The sequence below is a fragment of the Gavialis gangeticus genome, unplaced genomic scaffold (genome assembly GCF_001723915.1).
Source record: "Gavialis gangeticus isolate Ggan-Ray unplaced genomic scaffold, GavGan_comp1, whole genome shotgun sequence".
In the NCBI taxonomy this organism is placed as follows: domain Eukaryota; kingdom Metazoa; phylum Chordata; order Crocodylia; family Gavialidae; genus Gavialis; species Gavialis gangeticus.
In genome coordinates, this window is record NW_017729022.1 from 162,604,596 (window position 1) to 162,621,139 (window position 16,544).

Below are 16,544 nucleotides of genomic sequence, written 5' to 3' on the forward strand. Positions count from 1 at the left end.
AGCCCTGGGGGAGACATGTGGGTCATGTGCCCCCCAGATTTGTGTGTGGGGCAAGGGCAGGCTGCCTCCTGTGGGCTTGGGGCCAGGGGCTGTGCTGGCTTCTTCCTGGCTGGAGGGCTGGACTGGGGCTGCACTCGGGGTGGTTGGGGGTGGGGTGGGTAGTGGCAGTGCTGGGAGGGTGGGCTATGGCAAATTTTGGGGTGGCTGTAGCCCACCCTGTAGCCCCCCCTCCCACTATCGCTACTGCCCACCCTGCCCACCCCAGTGCATACCTGGCCCAGCTCTCCCTGCTGGGAAGAGGCCGGTGCAGCCTCTGGCCCCGAGCCCGCAGCATGCAGCTCATCTTTGACTTGCACACAAATATGGGGGGCACATGGCCCCCTGCCACATCTCCCATGACCCTCCCAAATCCCCCCTGCCTCCGCCGATGAGCCACCTGTGGCTCCATGTCATGCCTTGCCCCAGCTTGGCAGCCCCTGCCCCTACCCCACTCCCTTCCTCACCGTGGGGGGCCTCAATCTCCCCCCGCCACACCCCTTCCCTCCCAAAGACATACTGGCTGGACTCTGCTCTCCAAGCTGCTGGGCTGCATGTTGGCAATTGGATCAGTGTCAGCTGATATGGCTGGTGAATAATTAACCATTGGTATCAGCCAAAAAATCCTTATCGGTGCACCCCTATTAAAGAGCCAAATCCTAATACAGTTAACATAAATATGAATCTGGAGTAATTCCATTGTTTCCAGTGGAATTTTCTCTGGATTGTCACTGATGGAACTGGGATCAGAACATTTCTCAATCTGTCAGTACTTGTTTGAATTCAGGGACAGGCTTATTATTCAATAACTTCTTTGTTAAGCTTTCCAAATGTTTCACTTAATTTTAACAAGACACTGATGATTATAATTTAAACTAAGCAATTTTTGAACAGGCCTATGTAAAGAAATAAATCTCTGGTAATTTTTCCCCACTGAAAAACTGGAGGGAAAAAAAAGCTTTTTGCAACTGTAGTGTTGGTATTCTCTTTAGTGTCTGGAGTTATGATTTCTCACATTATATAACAATGTGAATTCATTATGCAGTATTTTTAGGCCCGATTCTCCATGATATCCAAATCGGCATTGTTAATTATTTAAAAAGTTCAATGCAATTATTATTTATGTCAGCCTCTGAAGCAGAAGTTCAAAAAAGCACAAATTTGATGTGATGTTTACATGTATAATGCATTTTTTAAAATGAACTGCAGAACCATAGTTGAATTCAAACAGGTAACGGTTAGTCTAATTGGAGGGTATGAGAAGTGGTCTTTTGTTAATACAGTTCTTTTTTGCCCATGAATATTTAATACTGCAGTAGCTGTGCCTCACTCTATATTAACTAACTCCCCATAGAAGCTTAAATATCTTTGGTTTTATTTTGAGGAGAGTTTAAATAGTGTTGCAGTTCCAAAGTTTAAATTTTCATTAGCTGATACTTTGCCAGTGGCTTTTGGGTAAATGCTACCAAGTTTTTTTTAACTATCTTATGGATTTGTACAGTTAATTGTTTGCATAAGAGAGTTAGAAAAAACTGGCATAACAAAAATCAGACATTCTCTGTATCATGTTATTGTGATCCTTAGACTCTGAAAGAGAAACCAGTTAGTAACTCAGTATAAACAAAAGTTAAACTGTGATTAGTCCATTTTTATGGCCCAAGTGTACCAAAGTGAAAAAAACCAGAAATATAAAAGCTGTTAAAAAATAAATACATTGTGATGTCTCATATTTGAGTGATCTAGTTAATACTGGTAATGAAAATAAGGGAAGTTGCTTTAAAAGTAGCTATATTTTGGTAATCTGCTAGGGTCCTCGGTAATTTTCTTGTTTTAGAATTTTAGAATTGGAGAAGTTACGAAACTAGTCTACAACATGATATAATATAGCACACAATTAGGACTTTTTTAAACCCGAGTGCCAGAGTGGATTTGATTTAAATCATGATTTAAATTACTGGTCATGAAGCTTCAATTTAATCACTGTTTTCTACAAAAGGTGCATTCTTGTTGTTTGACATAACCTTAATACATGTTATTCACAACTCATAAATGTAGGTTTCATTTTTAGAAGGTACCCCCTATATATTTAAAAGCAATAATTTATTTTGATATTCTTTTAGACTATTTTTGCCGCTACATCAGAAAACTGAATTATGACATTTAAATTGTTTTATTTGCCTAAAACAACAAGCTTGTGTATTTTGGATATTTTTCTGCAACAACAAACACCTATAATTACTTTAACAAAACCAGCATATGTATTTTTGAATTTTTAACTATTTTAGTCATGTGAAATGTGTTTTTAACAAAAAAAAAAAGATTATTTCAGCCAGGTCAACATGAGAAAATACTGGGTTATGCTGCAAATTAAGTCTTTGACTTCCTCTTCCTGTTTATTCCTAAACTGGAAAAGAAAGACAAGCTTTCTAGCTTTTTCATTTCCCAAGTGATTACTCAATTTAGAATGAATTAGTCCAAAGGAAGAAAATATTTTTTCTACACCTGCAAAAGAAGCTACTGCTGTTAAAAGCTGGATTATCACTTCAACAGTCTCTGATGGATCCAGGTGCTCAAGTGACTTCCACTAGTTCACTGGTGTGACTTTCCTTAAAACTTATCAGCAAACATATTTCTTGAATGGTTCACCCTTAGCCCTGAAATTTATTGTAGTTGGTATTATGGAGGGATGATTGCTATATGCCCATATCATAGCCAACTCCTCTTCTTCAGCAGTTAAGGATTGACCCTTGTACTGAGTATTGAGGATATTGGCAAGAAAATTAGCTGGAGTTAGTTTTGTTCCTTGTGTTTTCTTCAGAGCAGCCGCTACAAAGTGGTTGTTACGGAAGTATTTTGCAATTTCAACAACATTGGCCTTTATTTCTGGAGCACTGAGGTCTTTGGCTAAGAAGTGCATCAAATGAGCGTTGCAGCCATATGTTATTAGCTTGGGGCTTTCTTCACTTTCTTCTAGATTTCTTCTCATCTTTGATACACTTGCAGCATTGTCTGTGACAAAGCTGTGCGCTAGACATTTGAACTTTTTTCAGTTTGTTATAGCTTTTGCTGCTGCTACTTGTAAATATTCTGCTGTGCACGCATTTCCTGATGTATCAATTGTTTCTGTAAGGTAGACAGTCCCTTCTTCTGTTGTCACACAAGCACATATTACTGGATCGTTGCGGACATTGCTCCACCCATCAAGACTCAGGTTAGCAATTTTCCCCTCTAGACTTTTTGCACTGTTCAGTTTCTTTCTCATACACTTTATTCTGCAATATTGTCTTAAGTAGTATATAATTAGAAGTTATCATCCCTATACCATGATGATATATCTTTGATCTTTAACATATTTTAAATTAAAACTATTTTATATAGGTTTATTTTTTTTTTAAAAAGCATTGTAGCAAAAAACCGATTAAACAAAAAAATCTAATTTAAATAAAAAAATCAAAATTTTGATTTAAAAAATTATTTTTTTAAAATTCACCCTGCCCCATGTCATTTCATTCAGTTCTTCCATATTTATTGGGCTGCTTCTAGTTGAATCTGTGTTTTACATGTGTTTCTAGTCTCTCTGGGTCCTTGTGCTTTGTCTGCTTTCACTGTGATACTGTCTTGTACTGTAATTCTCATTAACAAACATTAGAACTATGACCAATCCTAAAACCTGTTTTTAATCCAGAGAAAAATAACATAAATTTTATATCCCCTCCTCAAATCAGGAAACTAACAATGCATGTTAAACTTTACTTGTTCATTATATCCCATCTGCCAGCTTCCACATAAAAAGCTATTTATATAGGTAAGCACTTTGTGAAAAGTACCTTGTCTTCCTAATGCTTGCATAGCACAAAGCTGATGACATATAATTAATAACTATCTGATCTTGGATGATACCTTCTATTATATCCGGACATCTCTTCCAGCTTAGTATGTTGCTCCTTATTATTCACTGGCCAATTTTCAGTGTACTCCAGACATTTATAATTTTACTTAATGCAGCACAACCAAAAGTCTAAAAAAAGTGAGTTTTGACACTTATTGCTTTCTTGCATTGACAGTGTTTAAATCAATAGGGCTTTTGTTTAACTACAATATTATTACACATCAGTAGACTATGCAGAGTATAACTTCTTTATGGATAATTCCTAAACAACAAAGGAAAAAAGAGGGATAATTGTAGACCTAAGGGTTTCATGCTGCACATGTATACAAGGATGAGCACTGATCACAGTTTTTCATAGGGGTAAGCCAAATTTTTGCTAGAGTTGCCTGCTTGACTTGACCGTTTTTTAAAAAAAGGAGGCAGGTAGGGGAAGGTAGGTCTTACTTCAAAGAAGTGACTATATTTAGTGGCAAAATAAATCTGTATTACGTAGACATTTAATTCTTATTAGCTTTGAATATGTATCACAGCCAAGGATATGAAGATTTTTTTCCCCTGCTTCTGCAACCTTAACAGATCAATATACTTAATTCCAGTCAGTGATCCTTAAATCTGAACTCAAGCTGGGATCTGATGAGCAAGCTGGACTTTTTTTTGTTTGTGTATCACTTCCTATAATAAAGTGTTCAGTAAGTCACAGGAAATGATACGCAAACAAGAAAAGTTCACCTTGCCAGTTTGAGCAGGACTTTACAATAGAAAGCATGTCTCATACATAGAACATGTTTTATGTGATGTTGAAGACAGTAATCGTGGAGTCCAATGATGAAGTTATTACACAGTATTTTCAAAGCAAGGGTTAAAGCCAGCCTTTCAAAGTGAGGCCATACCTGATCGGTAACTTTCTCTCCAAAAAACTTAATCTGTCAGTAAATGAAGTATACTAGAGGCAAAAATATTTTTGGGGTGATATCTTTTATTGGACCAACTGAATAATTGGAATAATGCTAGACAGGCTTTCAAATCAAGACAGTCTTTGTCATGTCACTTCCTCATTGTGTCAGGTCACTTCATCAGTATCTGACAAAGAAGGGCTTTTAGTCAAACTTGATTCTAACCATGCAGTTGGCCCGCCCAATACAAGATATCACCCCAAAAATGTCTTTGCGTCTCTCAGAACTTTTTGGTACAGAATTGCTACAGCATCACTATAATGTTACTAATAAATGAAGTAAGAGTATATACTTCATTGCACCTGATTACTTAGGAGGTGTTTGTAGCCTACACCTGTGAACTTAAACTCAGAATTTTATAAGGAACCAGTTTTTCTTTATTTTGCTAAATATAAAATGCTCCAGTAAATAGAATTGTAAACTCAAGCTGGTTAAATATGTTCTATGTCTTCTTCTGAAAATATGTGGAGCTGAGGAAACAAATGGAAATAAAAAAAAAAGGCAGCATACAATTGCAGTTTATATGGCAGTTGCATGTATGTTAAAACCATCCGAGAGAGCAGTGCATTTATAGCATCATTCAGTTCATCCAACAGTGTCCCTGGTGACCTTGGTTGGGTGTTTTGTAGGGTGACTAATGGTTCACCATGTTCTTTTTTTCCTGGTTACTTGCCTGTTGCCTGCCTCTGGGTTTGCGATTCCCCTTATGCTGACTTCTGCAGTATTCCTTCAGTCTCTTATCTCAGGGCTTTGATGCATATGTTCTGAAGGTGGCCACCGCGACTTTGGGTGGCAGCAGATGGTAAACCTTCAGGCTGCCACCGGCGATACTGGTGTTAAGTTGGAAACTTAACGTTTGATGAAGAATCAGTAGTGCATATGAAAGAGCTTTTACTGCAGAAATATCTTTTAATTAAAAAATTAGCATACTGAAACATTTGCTAATTTCTATGCATTTAAAGGATCCGAGAAATTAACTGTGTTCTTAAAGCTAAACTGTGCTTATTTACAAGTCAGGTTTTTAGGCTTCCCCCCCATCTCTAATTAATTGTATCTACTGGATTTAAATAATTATTTGTAAGCTAAGATGTTGTGTAGCATTATAAATCAGCTCTCTTAAGGTGTTTGAATTCCATTTTTAAATAATTTCACTTGAGCATTAACTCAGTTTTAAAAATAAATGTAAAATCTTGTTTGCAGATATACAAAGCATTGGCATAGAATTATCTTAGCTATCACTAATATCTGCTTTGCTGCTGTAGCTAGGAAACAGTCATTGTTTAGTTACATGCACCTTGGGATGTGGCACTGCTGCAATGAAGAGCTCAGGTTCTGTACAAAGTCTGCTTGAGCATACAGTTGAAGATATTTATTTGCCCTGATGTTGCTCTGCTCTTTGCCTTTCTACTTGCCAGTCAGTTCAGGGATTGACTCTTCTAACATCTTGCCTACTTATTCTGTTTAATGGTGATCCCATGCTATGTCAGGAAGTTTGGAAGCAGAAAGTGTTATCACATTAGTGTCATTATTAGTGTTGTATATTGTTTCCTTTTGTGTCACGGTCTCACTTGCATTGTAGAGTTGATGTATTGCATTGTACTTGCTTTGGCTCCCTTCTATGAGTAAACACTAAATGTTGTGGATGATGATTAATTGTTATAAGGTATTAGAACTTGCAATTCACACTGTAGGCATTATCACAAGAACAGGTTCCACCAGCATGCGAAAGCCAGGAGCAGATTGGCTTCACAACATAACATAAGTGCCTCTACACAATCTGCTCATACTGATGCTCCTGATGCCATCACTTTGGATGGAGTAGAGGGACAAGGAATGTGCTGTGGAACTTTGTGTTCCCAAGTCAAGCTGATTTGTGTGGAAGTTCACAAACTACTGAAGAGTGTACATATGCACTCGGTAGGAGGGAAGTGTAGAGGAACGCAAGGATAAATAACTTGCTGGGTCTTTGCCAATAAGCAGTGTTTGCCCACAGAGTCTGAGGTGAGGAGAGGCAAGTATGTCTGTTTGAACACTGAGAGCAAGTTAGCACTCAAGACATTTGTATTTGTTTCATCTGTGCAAAAGCATATTGCAGCTGTAGCCCTGTCTAGGAGGCAAAAGTTAAAGTTGACTTTTTGTGGTGCATAAATATGATGTTATGAAGAACTCATGCATTGGGCAGTTTTAAATAAGATGTGTCAGCCTTCCCCCATCTCCCCCAATTCATCACCTCTTAAGTAAGCTGTCCCATGGTTGATGGAGTAGTTACCAGTTCTTTTGGAATCAGCTTGGATGAGACTGGTTTGATAAATTATATGAAAACACCTACTTAAATACTTTTATAGTAGTCAAGAGTAGGCACTGCCATTGTGTTGTGTGTGTGTGTGTGTGCATGTGTGTACATATATATGTATATGTGTGTGTGCACACATGCACGCGCACGCACGCACACATGCATGGTCCTGAGTGCTCTCGGGAGCTGCTCTAATTAAATCACCCACTGCATCTTACATAGTCAGCATTACACAGTTCAAAATAGCAGTGGGAGTGCATTGACTAAAGCTTGTTTGAGCTTTAGTTAAAGTGCTGGAGCTGCCATTTTGAAATGTGGGGATGATGAATACACGAAACACCAAGGCTGCTGGAGCATGCTGAAGTGATTAATAGCGTCTGCTCCAATGCACTGTAATTACAGCGTGTTAGAGCAAGCATCCCACATGAGGAGGAAGAGAACCCACCCTACTTTGACATTATTACTTTTTCAAGGATTTTAGCTGGGTGGAGTAAAAGCCCACTTAGATGCCCAGTAAGTAGACAAGGACGTGGTCTCAGTATTTTTTGAAATTTTTTTTATGACTCCTGTTTTGGGTTCCAAAATAAAAATCTCCCCACAGAATAAATTGTTGAGAGAGAGAGAGAGACTCACTAAAGAAATTATTCTCTGTTTCACAAAACTGAGTTTTTAACGAAATTTGAACCCACAAGCATTATGGTAAGAAATCAGAGAAAAACTGAAAACCAGGACAACTCATTTTGAAAGAAAAATAAAGGAAAGTTGGCTGGTTAGAAAGATTGGCTAATCAGTCAAGTTACTTAACTTCAAAGGCACAAAACTATCATCTCTTGTATTACTTTTGTAAATGCTGCTACTTTATTTGTGATGAGGTAGCATAACAGATGAAGCTAGCCCTAAAGGGACAGGTTGTCTGCTTTAGTCCAGTTAGCAGCAGTCATTCTATATGTAACTATAGAGCAAAGACTTGGTAATCTGTTCTGTTGCACCATATGCTAAAACAGTACTGATAAGCAAGTGTGAAAAATGAAAGGGAGGAATACAATAATTACTTTCGTGCAATAAGGTATGCTATCAAAGGTAATTATTTCATGACAGTTTTAGTTATAGCAGTTGTTTTATCATGAAATAAAAAATGGCTTTAGGAGCCTTTTATTGGAAAGACAATTGTATCAAATTAGTACCAAATTAGATTTTTGTCTTTATAAAGGTGAGCAAACCCATGAGCAGTTTTTAAATTGGTGTGTTCTATTCTACAAATGAATAAACCCTGTTTGAGGGTTAAATAAGCTATTATGCTGTCCTTTATGCTGACAGCTTCATTACTGATTGGCCTACTGTTGGTATTAAAAAAAATGTTTGGCTCCTTATGATCTTTGTGCATGCAACTATAATATTAACACAGAACCACAGGACTGTTCATTAAGAAACGACTTTAAATGAGGTTGACACATGTAAATCTGGAGAGATACAGATGTTAAATGCAGCCATTCCTTTCTGTATACAGCTGTATGGCTAATAATTTCCAAGTGGCTAAAGCTCTTGTTAGCAAGAGTGCTGGTGTGTTAAGAATAGCCCTATAAATAACTTTAAGAACTGAACTTGAAGGTGCTTCTTTTAAAGACTATTGTTAACTACACATTATTGCCAAACAGATGGAAAGCATTCACCAGCCTGATGTTTTTAGGTCTAATTATATTATCGCCAGTCCTGTACGGCTCAGTTGAAGAGGTGTATCCAGAGGCCAATTTATAATCATTTAGCCAACACCTGTTTGGGAGAAATTGACAGTCAAAGGGCACATTTAAAAAAAAATCACATATGTTCTTGTATTTATTGCCTCAATGTGAACAGTATCTAGCTACAAATAAACTTGGTAGAAGAAGATCAGAAAGTGACTGTAAACAAACCCCACTTCTTAACCATTTTATCCATCTTAATTTGGCATATCTTGTAAGTTTTTTATTTTATGCCTTGTGGCTAAGCAAGAACAGTAAAAACCAGTTTCATTGCTATGATTTATTCAGCTGGCTTCTATTGTTTCTAAGAGCCCTATGCAGCAGGCTTACAAAATCATCATGAAAATTCACCTGCCTAGCCATATTATCTACTCACCCACCCTTTCCATTATGATGAAAATTACATTTCACTCATCCATCAGAAAAATTAAATCTGGGTGAGTGGGCAAAAATTTTTTCAAGGCTGTAATAAAATAACTAAATGTAAATTTTAGCTAGCCTGCATGCATTTTATTTTAAAATCTTCATCTTCAAATGATTGTGTATTTTTGTATGTTATACACTTGATCAGTATTGTAGGAAGAGCATGTAATGACACATCTTTAGATTGCTTAATATTTTCCTTACAGTCAATCCTTGAAATATTCTGACATGCTTTTTATTTGTATTTGGCCTTTGAAATTTGGTAGGGAGAATATTTTGGAATGAAGGATCCCCAAATTTTGTTCAGGGTTGACAGTGTTATAAATCACAAAATCCTCACTACCTTTCTCTTGCTTATGCTATCAAAATAAACAAATGTGGAAAAAGGCCTGCACTCCTATTGCCATATTAGAAAAATCTGCAAGTTGCTGACTGTGCTTCCTGGATCCAGTGGAAGACTTTGATTGTATCCCCCTCATTTGGCTCTTCTGGGCACCAAGTTGGATGAGAGTTTCCCCAGCTCCTGGGGAGAAAGAGAAGTTGAGTACCTCAATCCCATGTACCCAGCATGTGGTCTCAGGACTCCTTTTTCCTTTCCTGGGAACCAGGCATTCCACATCTGTGTTGTACGCCTCCTGTTGCACACTGGTCCCCACACATGTTGCTAATGGCACATTATCCCTCTGCAGTAAATGAAATGGAAGCAAAAGATTTATTTAGTTCAGTAGCTTAAATGTTAGCATTCTTTGCTCCAGTTTGCTGCACTGTAAAACTGGCACTTCTTGTCTTTAGAGCACTAGACTTTGCAGCCTAAGTAATGTAGCTTTTTTTTTTCCTTTTTTTAAACATGCAACTATTTTCATTTGGACCTAGGAGCATAGTGGAGAAATTTAGGAGGGTGCATTTAAGGGAACAGTACAAAAATCGAATGTGCTATAGAAGGTGCATAACCTGTAACTGGGTTTTGATTTTAGGACATTGATCTTTTGTGCATGTCCCATCCAGGTCCTTGTCTTACAACTTCGGAGAATTTTGAACGTCTGAAAAAGGTCCCCCCACAAACAAGCACCAATGCTTAATTTACTAATTAGATTCTTTCTCCACCATATTTCACAAATATGGCATCAAGGGGAGAAGTCTGTAATGTAGTGCCATCAGAGTTAATGCACTGTATAGAGACTGCCTTTTTAAGTTATATCTATTCATTTTTATATGAATCTTCTTTTCCCTGCACCTGATTATAATACTGTAACATTGGTAGCAGGGTTTCCTTGCAGCCAGAAGAGTAACTAGGGCAGGGTGACTGCGACAGCTGCCCCAGGTGCTGACTTTTGGGATGGGGGAAGGGGTGGAAAAGAAGAATTGCCGCCACAGCTGCATGATTGTGCTGGCAGAAGTTGCTACTCCCCCTGTATGTCACAGCTGCTTCGGGCACCTGGTTGGGCTGTTACGCCTCTGCTTGCAGTAGTTTCTGCTGCTAGTTCTGAATGCATCAGAACAAAAAGCATGCTAAAGAGTTACACAGCAGTGACTATAGAGCTGATTAATGCATGTTTTCCTGGTGCCTAAGTAGGTTTTTGTCTTCAGAAAGTGCTCAGACTTCGGTTTGACAACCTAGGAGGGACTATGTAGTCCTGTGCTCAAAGCATAACCTCCTGCTAGGAAAGAAATGCTGCATATGAAAAAACTGGTGGTGTGAAAATAAGATACCTTTTGGGAGAAAAGAGTTTTGGATTAAACTGAGGTAATATAACAGTTCATTATTGAAAATGGGGAGTAGGGGGAGTTAATTTTATATTGTGTGCGCAGATACTATTACATTTTCATAACTTGGGTTCTCCTGATAAATTATAGTCTTAAACATAAAATACCGATTGTTTCAAAGCTGTTATTTATTTTATTAGGTCTAGATTTACATCTTTAGGCAGATGATGGGTATGAAATACAAGAATTCTTGTAGTACTCTAGAGACACCTTCCATCTACAAGCACATTTCTTTCTTTAAACAAAGGTCAATAGAGGTCTTACTAATACAATGTATGCTTTTTTTGTGAAAATACTTAGAAGTCGATAGAGTTGCCTGCTCTTAAGTAGCTTTATATTAATGGGAAATGTATTTTTAAATTTTCTTTTAATATTATGTTTGTTTAGGTTTTGCTCGTAATGGATACTAGAACACAGGAAACACTGATACTGAAAGTAAGTAAAACCTTTTTTTCCTTTATACTTGGCCTGCTGATTTACTCTACACAAAAAATACTTTCCCCTTCTTTATTGCTGGCACCTCTGTGAATTATATTGGCGCATTAAAAGTTGTAGCATTTAATTTAAATGTGTTTGGAATATATTTTCATTTTTTTTAGCATTCATCTCCTTTCTTTTCCTTTTCCTTTATACTCTCTCTTGTGTTGGATACTTCTTGTGTTGCTCACTGCATGATCACTGAAGCCAAGCCCTTGCTAGGATTTAGTAAAGAATTACAGTTATGTTATATAGCTTCTGGGTGTAAGCCAATTATTAACTGAGGATGAGAAACTTTTCCTTTGCACAAGTTGTATTTGTCCACTCCATTGCTTGTGGCTTTCTTTCCTTTAAGCATCTGGTGCTGACCACTGTGAGATGCAGGATAGTTGAGACATACCACTGGTCTGATCTCGTGCAGCAGTTCCTATGTTCTGGTAACTATAGGTTACAGGATATTGCTTCTGATTTACTAGATTAAAGTCTTTCCTGTGTGGGATCATCCTTCAGGTGTGTCTCTGGTGAATCATTAAGATCAAATAAAAATTCCTATGCCAGACTAGTGAATCTGTGATGCTGGGAATTGGTTTGAAAGCTCGATGCTGCAGTCCTTATTCACAGCATTATATTGGCTCAACTTAAACTACTAATGTGGTTAAGGGCGGTAGAATTGGAGCCCACAGATTGTTCTGTAGTTGTACCTTAAATTCGTATCTGCTCTGTGTACGCACTGTGAACTCTGCATTTGCTGTAGTCATCTTGCTTTTGAAATCCTAGTAAGCTTTCTAGACAGAAAATCTTCAAATTTATACCTTAGAAGTTAACAGTTTGTAAATATTATACCATTCAAATATTAGACCCTGGGTTAAAAAATGTCTTTGCATCTACAGGCCGGGTAGAATAAATTCATAATTCCCATTTAGCTGGTTAGATTTTGTTTCTCAATATAATAGAAGGTCATTCTCTTGAACAATAACAAAATATTGAAATACATTTCCACAGCAGTTCTTTTCCGTTTTTAACTTCAGTTTGTCTCTCCTCTCAAAATCCTTGCCTTCTTCAGGAAATGGATCTCTCCTAGTATTATTTTTATTTTAAACTATTGTGGAAATGTAAAGATAAAAAAAATCTCAGCTTTATAAGTTTTCTTTAGAAATCAGACTGATTTTTAACAGTGTCTTTTGGTCCAAAAAAATAAAATTTAAAAAAAAAGGTCACAGGGAAATAACTGAGTGTCATCCTGATGACTTAGTTTGAGAGAGATTCTAATAAAAACATTGACCCATGTAATTGATTTTAATGGCAGCTTTGTGCCATCTTCTGTTCTCTGGAAATGTGCCAGATGCCATCAGCAGAGCCTCAGGGGACTGAGGGGCATAGAGCAGCAGATGAGTGGTTTCTCTGAAGCCCAGAGTAACTCGGATAGATTAGTTTGGTTGATAAACACAGAGCACAGCAGGCTCCAAAGGCAACTGAGGGTACAACTGACCTTTTTGTTCTCTGTCAGGGTCTAAGGAAAAGTAGTGAGTACAGCAGGAACAGAAAGACCATCATCCCCCGCTGTGTACCCAACATGGTGTGTCTGCACAAGTACATCATCTCTGAGGAGTCTGTATTTCTTGTGTTGCAGCATGCAGAAGGTTTGTCTATGGTTTTAAGTACATTGTGAAAAAGAATCAAAGGTTTAGCTCTCAATCAATTTTATATTTAAATGTCAAGTTAATTTCTTATATATTATTTTTCTGTACAAAATCTTTCCCGTCTCTCTCTCAGTAATGACATTATTCTTTTTTTTTCTTTTTCTGAATCTCTTTCTTGTTTTGAATTGCTCAGAAACCTGATGAGATGTTTGAACTTTAATAATATTGAACATTTCTAATCGTTTATTTTCTTCAGGAGGAGTAACTGCTTTGACTGAAACAGAAATCTGCAGTCTGTACAAGTAAACTGTAGGGGCAAAATTTTTTGCCACTTTTGTGATCTTTGGCAAGTAAGACTTTTTTACTGTTCTGTACTTAAACAGGCATTCATCTTCATAAGAATGTAATCATTGTTTTTTTAAAAAAAAGAACAATTTGCCTACTACTTAATATTACATAGTTATTCTGATCTGGGTTTTTAAGAAAATAGCCAATGGCATCATATAGAAGTTCAAAGCAGAGCCACAGAGTTGTGCCTTCAAACTATTTATAAAATTCTTGTTATATGTACAGGGAGCAGGTGGCAAAAAATAATTACATTTTGATTTTTTGCTCTAACACCTGGATTTAAATATTCCCTAAATGTAATTACCCCTTTTTGTTTAGAATGAGTGCAGAATATAAATTTTGGTTTTGCTAATATAAGGAGATACTACTAATTCAGCCATAATGGATGATTGGTAGGCACTGAACTGGTTTATAGAGGGACTGATTTTATTACAATGAATTGTATTCCTTTTTATTTTCAATTATTTAGGTTTTATCTTTGCACACACCACTTGTGTTACAATAAAAATTGCAAGGTAATGAAAGTTGACATTATAATATGAGCAGTTACATGTTTAGCACCCTGTGTTTGTGTTGATTCTGCAGTGGGCAATGACCCATAAAGGAAGACCTTACGGTTTTAGGCTTCCTTGTGGTGAACTCAGAAGGTTAGAGTGCTATTATACATTGTCTTCTGGAGGTACAGAGGATTTATCAAGAGAATATGAAAGCTGTCAGCTGAGTTCTGACTTGAATCTGTACAGAGCTTAGAAAAAATGTTGGGACCCCATTGGTGCTCATGGAAAATTCAAGAGGACAGGGCTGGAGAGAAAAAGATATCCAAATTAAGTCATATCATTAGCATTCCCACTTAAGAGTACCTAAGAATTAGCCCATCCTTGGAGAAGAAACTTTTTTTGTTCACACATGATGACAAGATGAGGAAGAAATGGGATTTAGTGGGGAATTAATTGGGTGGAGAATAAGCAAACACCTTAAAAAGAGTTTGAATTGCCCAACGAATTGCCACAGCACAGCACAATCCATTGAAAAGTTACTGCTTCCAGGAAGGAATATTTAATTTTGGCTATAATGAAGGAAAGGGGATGTTACTTTGTATGTAAAAGCAGAAAGGTTGGCTAAATATTTGGACTGCATGGGGCAGTTGCTATTAGAGGAAAAGCTACTCTCCTGATCATGCTAAATGTCATTGCAAATCTAGCAATTTCTCCTGGCTTCCTTATTCTTGCTGAAACCAAATATAACAAGTGTTTTTAAGTTCCCCAGGAGAAATTTAATTTGTTTAAACTGCTGCTAAATCCTTACTTGGTATAAATTATATAGGACAAAAAGTTTTATTTCCAATTTTTTTTGTACGTTAGGATTAACAGAGCAGCCTACCACTTAGAAATATATCCAGGTTTAGCTCTGTCCATGTTCAGTTAAATACACCCTCCCTCAACATTTGTATTTAAAAAGTCAGATACAGTGTTTTACAGTAAAGCACTGTTTGTTTATGTGGGGGGCAAAACAGTAACTAAGCATTTACTGCTTCTTTCCTAAATCTCAGTTATGCAAAGCAGTAGAAGCAGACTCTCGTAGCCTGAAATGACCCTAACCATCTCTTTCTATCCTTCACTGAAGCCCCACTTGTATTCTGAAGCCCCATTGTACCGGCCCTATACACACACATAACAACACAGTCTCTGGCCCTGCTAAGTGCAAGTAGTTGAAATATTCAGGACAGATAAATAGGGAGTAAGGATGTGAGGGGCGTTCCTATTTAGGGAGAGGGTACTACAAGCTGAAGTAACTTGCCCCAGGCTGTACATAGGAAATGGGTAGAAGATCTAGGAACCTAACTTCAATCTCCAGAGTCCCTGTCTATTGCTTGACCTAGAACTATCTGTGCTCCATTACACTGTCAATTACTGAAATTAGAGAAAACATGTCTTTGTTTTTCTGATGTTCAGGGTATTACATTGATGCCAGCCTTCAGGGTTCTGCAAGTCATTGGTTTGCATGCCAAAGGTAATTTACCCCCTCTGTGTCATAAAGCCAGCACTGAAACTACCTGGACACTAGAGTTGGAACTCTGACTGACATAAAGCCCTGCTCTGAGCTTTTTTGTAAGTTTGTCACTAAAAATATAAAGGAGGTGATTGATATCAAAATGGGGAGTTTTGTTAATGAGAATGGTACAGTTTTAAGTGACTAAGTAAAACCTTTTAAATTGTTGGATAATGTTGAAAAGAAAACAGGAGTGTAGGAGTGCACTGATAAGATTTTCTTGGCTGATACCAATAACCGGTTATTAACCAGCCATATCAGCTGCTACTGATCTGAGAGCAGGTTTACAAGACTGCAGCCTGGCAGTTGGAGAGCAGCCTCCTGCCACCAAGTCTGTTGGGGGGAAGAGGCATGGGGGAGGGAAAGGGTGTGGTGGGGGGTAGATCAAGGTCCCCACAGTGAGGGTGGGAGCAGGACAGGGGATAGGGCTGCCCAACCAGGGTGGTGAATGGGACCCTGGGGCCAAGAGCAAGACAGAGCTGTGGGGACTTTGTTTAGGGGGTGCAGGGTGATGGGGAGGAGGGGCAGTTCCCCATCACTGCATGCAGCCTGGGGAAGAGGCATAGGGGGCATGTGCCCTCCCCCCCCAGATTTGTACGTGGGGTGAGGGTGGGCTGTCCACTGTGGGCTCAGGGCCCAAGGCAGTGCCAGCCTCTTCCTGGCAGGGGTCTGGGCTGGGGCTGAGCTTGGAGTTGGCAGGGGTTGGCTGGACTCAGCTATGTGGGGTGGGTGGCAGTAGTGGCACTGGGAGCAGTGGCTCTGGGGGTGCTATGGGGAATTTTGGGGTGGTCATAGCCCCCCCCCATCCCTTCTAGAGCTGCTACTGCCCATGCAGCTCCTGGCGCCGAGCCTGCAGCGGGCATCCCATCCTCAGGGGTACACGCAGTGGCGGGGAGCTGCCCCTCCTCCCCACACCCCCGGACGAGCCACTTG

General features: G+C 38.4%; 1 protein-coding gene across 1 annotated transcript in view; it reads left to right on the forward strand.

The window, feature by feature from the left end:
• Positions 1-16,544, forward strand: part of RPS6KC1 (ribosomal protein S6 kinase C1) — a 174,788-nt gene that overhangs the window by 122,208 nt on the left and 36,036 nt on the right. The window contains exons 10-11 of the mRNA XM_019516441.1: positions 11,485-11,532; positions 13,082-13,214. Of these exons, the coding sequence (XP_019371986.1) occupies positions 11,485-11,532; positions 13,082-13,214 (181 nt within the window). The remainder of the gene's footprint in view (positions 1-11,484; positions 11,533-13,081; positions 13,215-16,544) is intronic.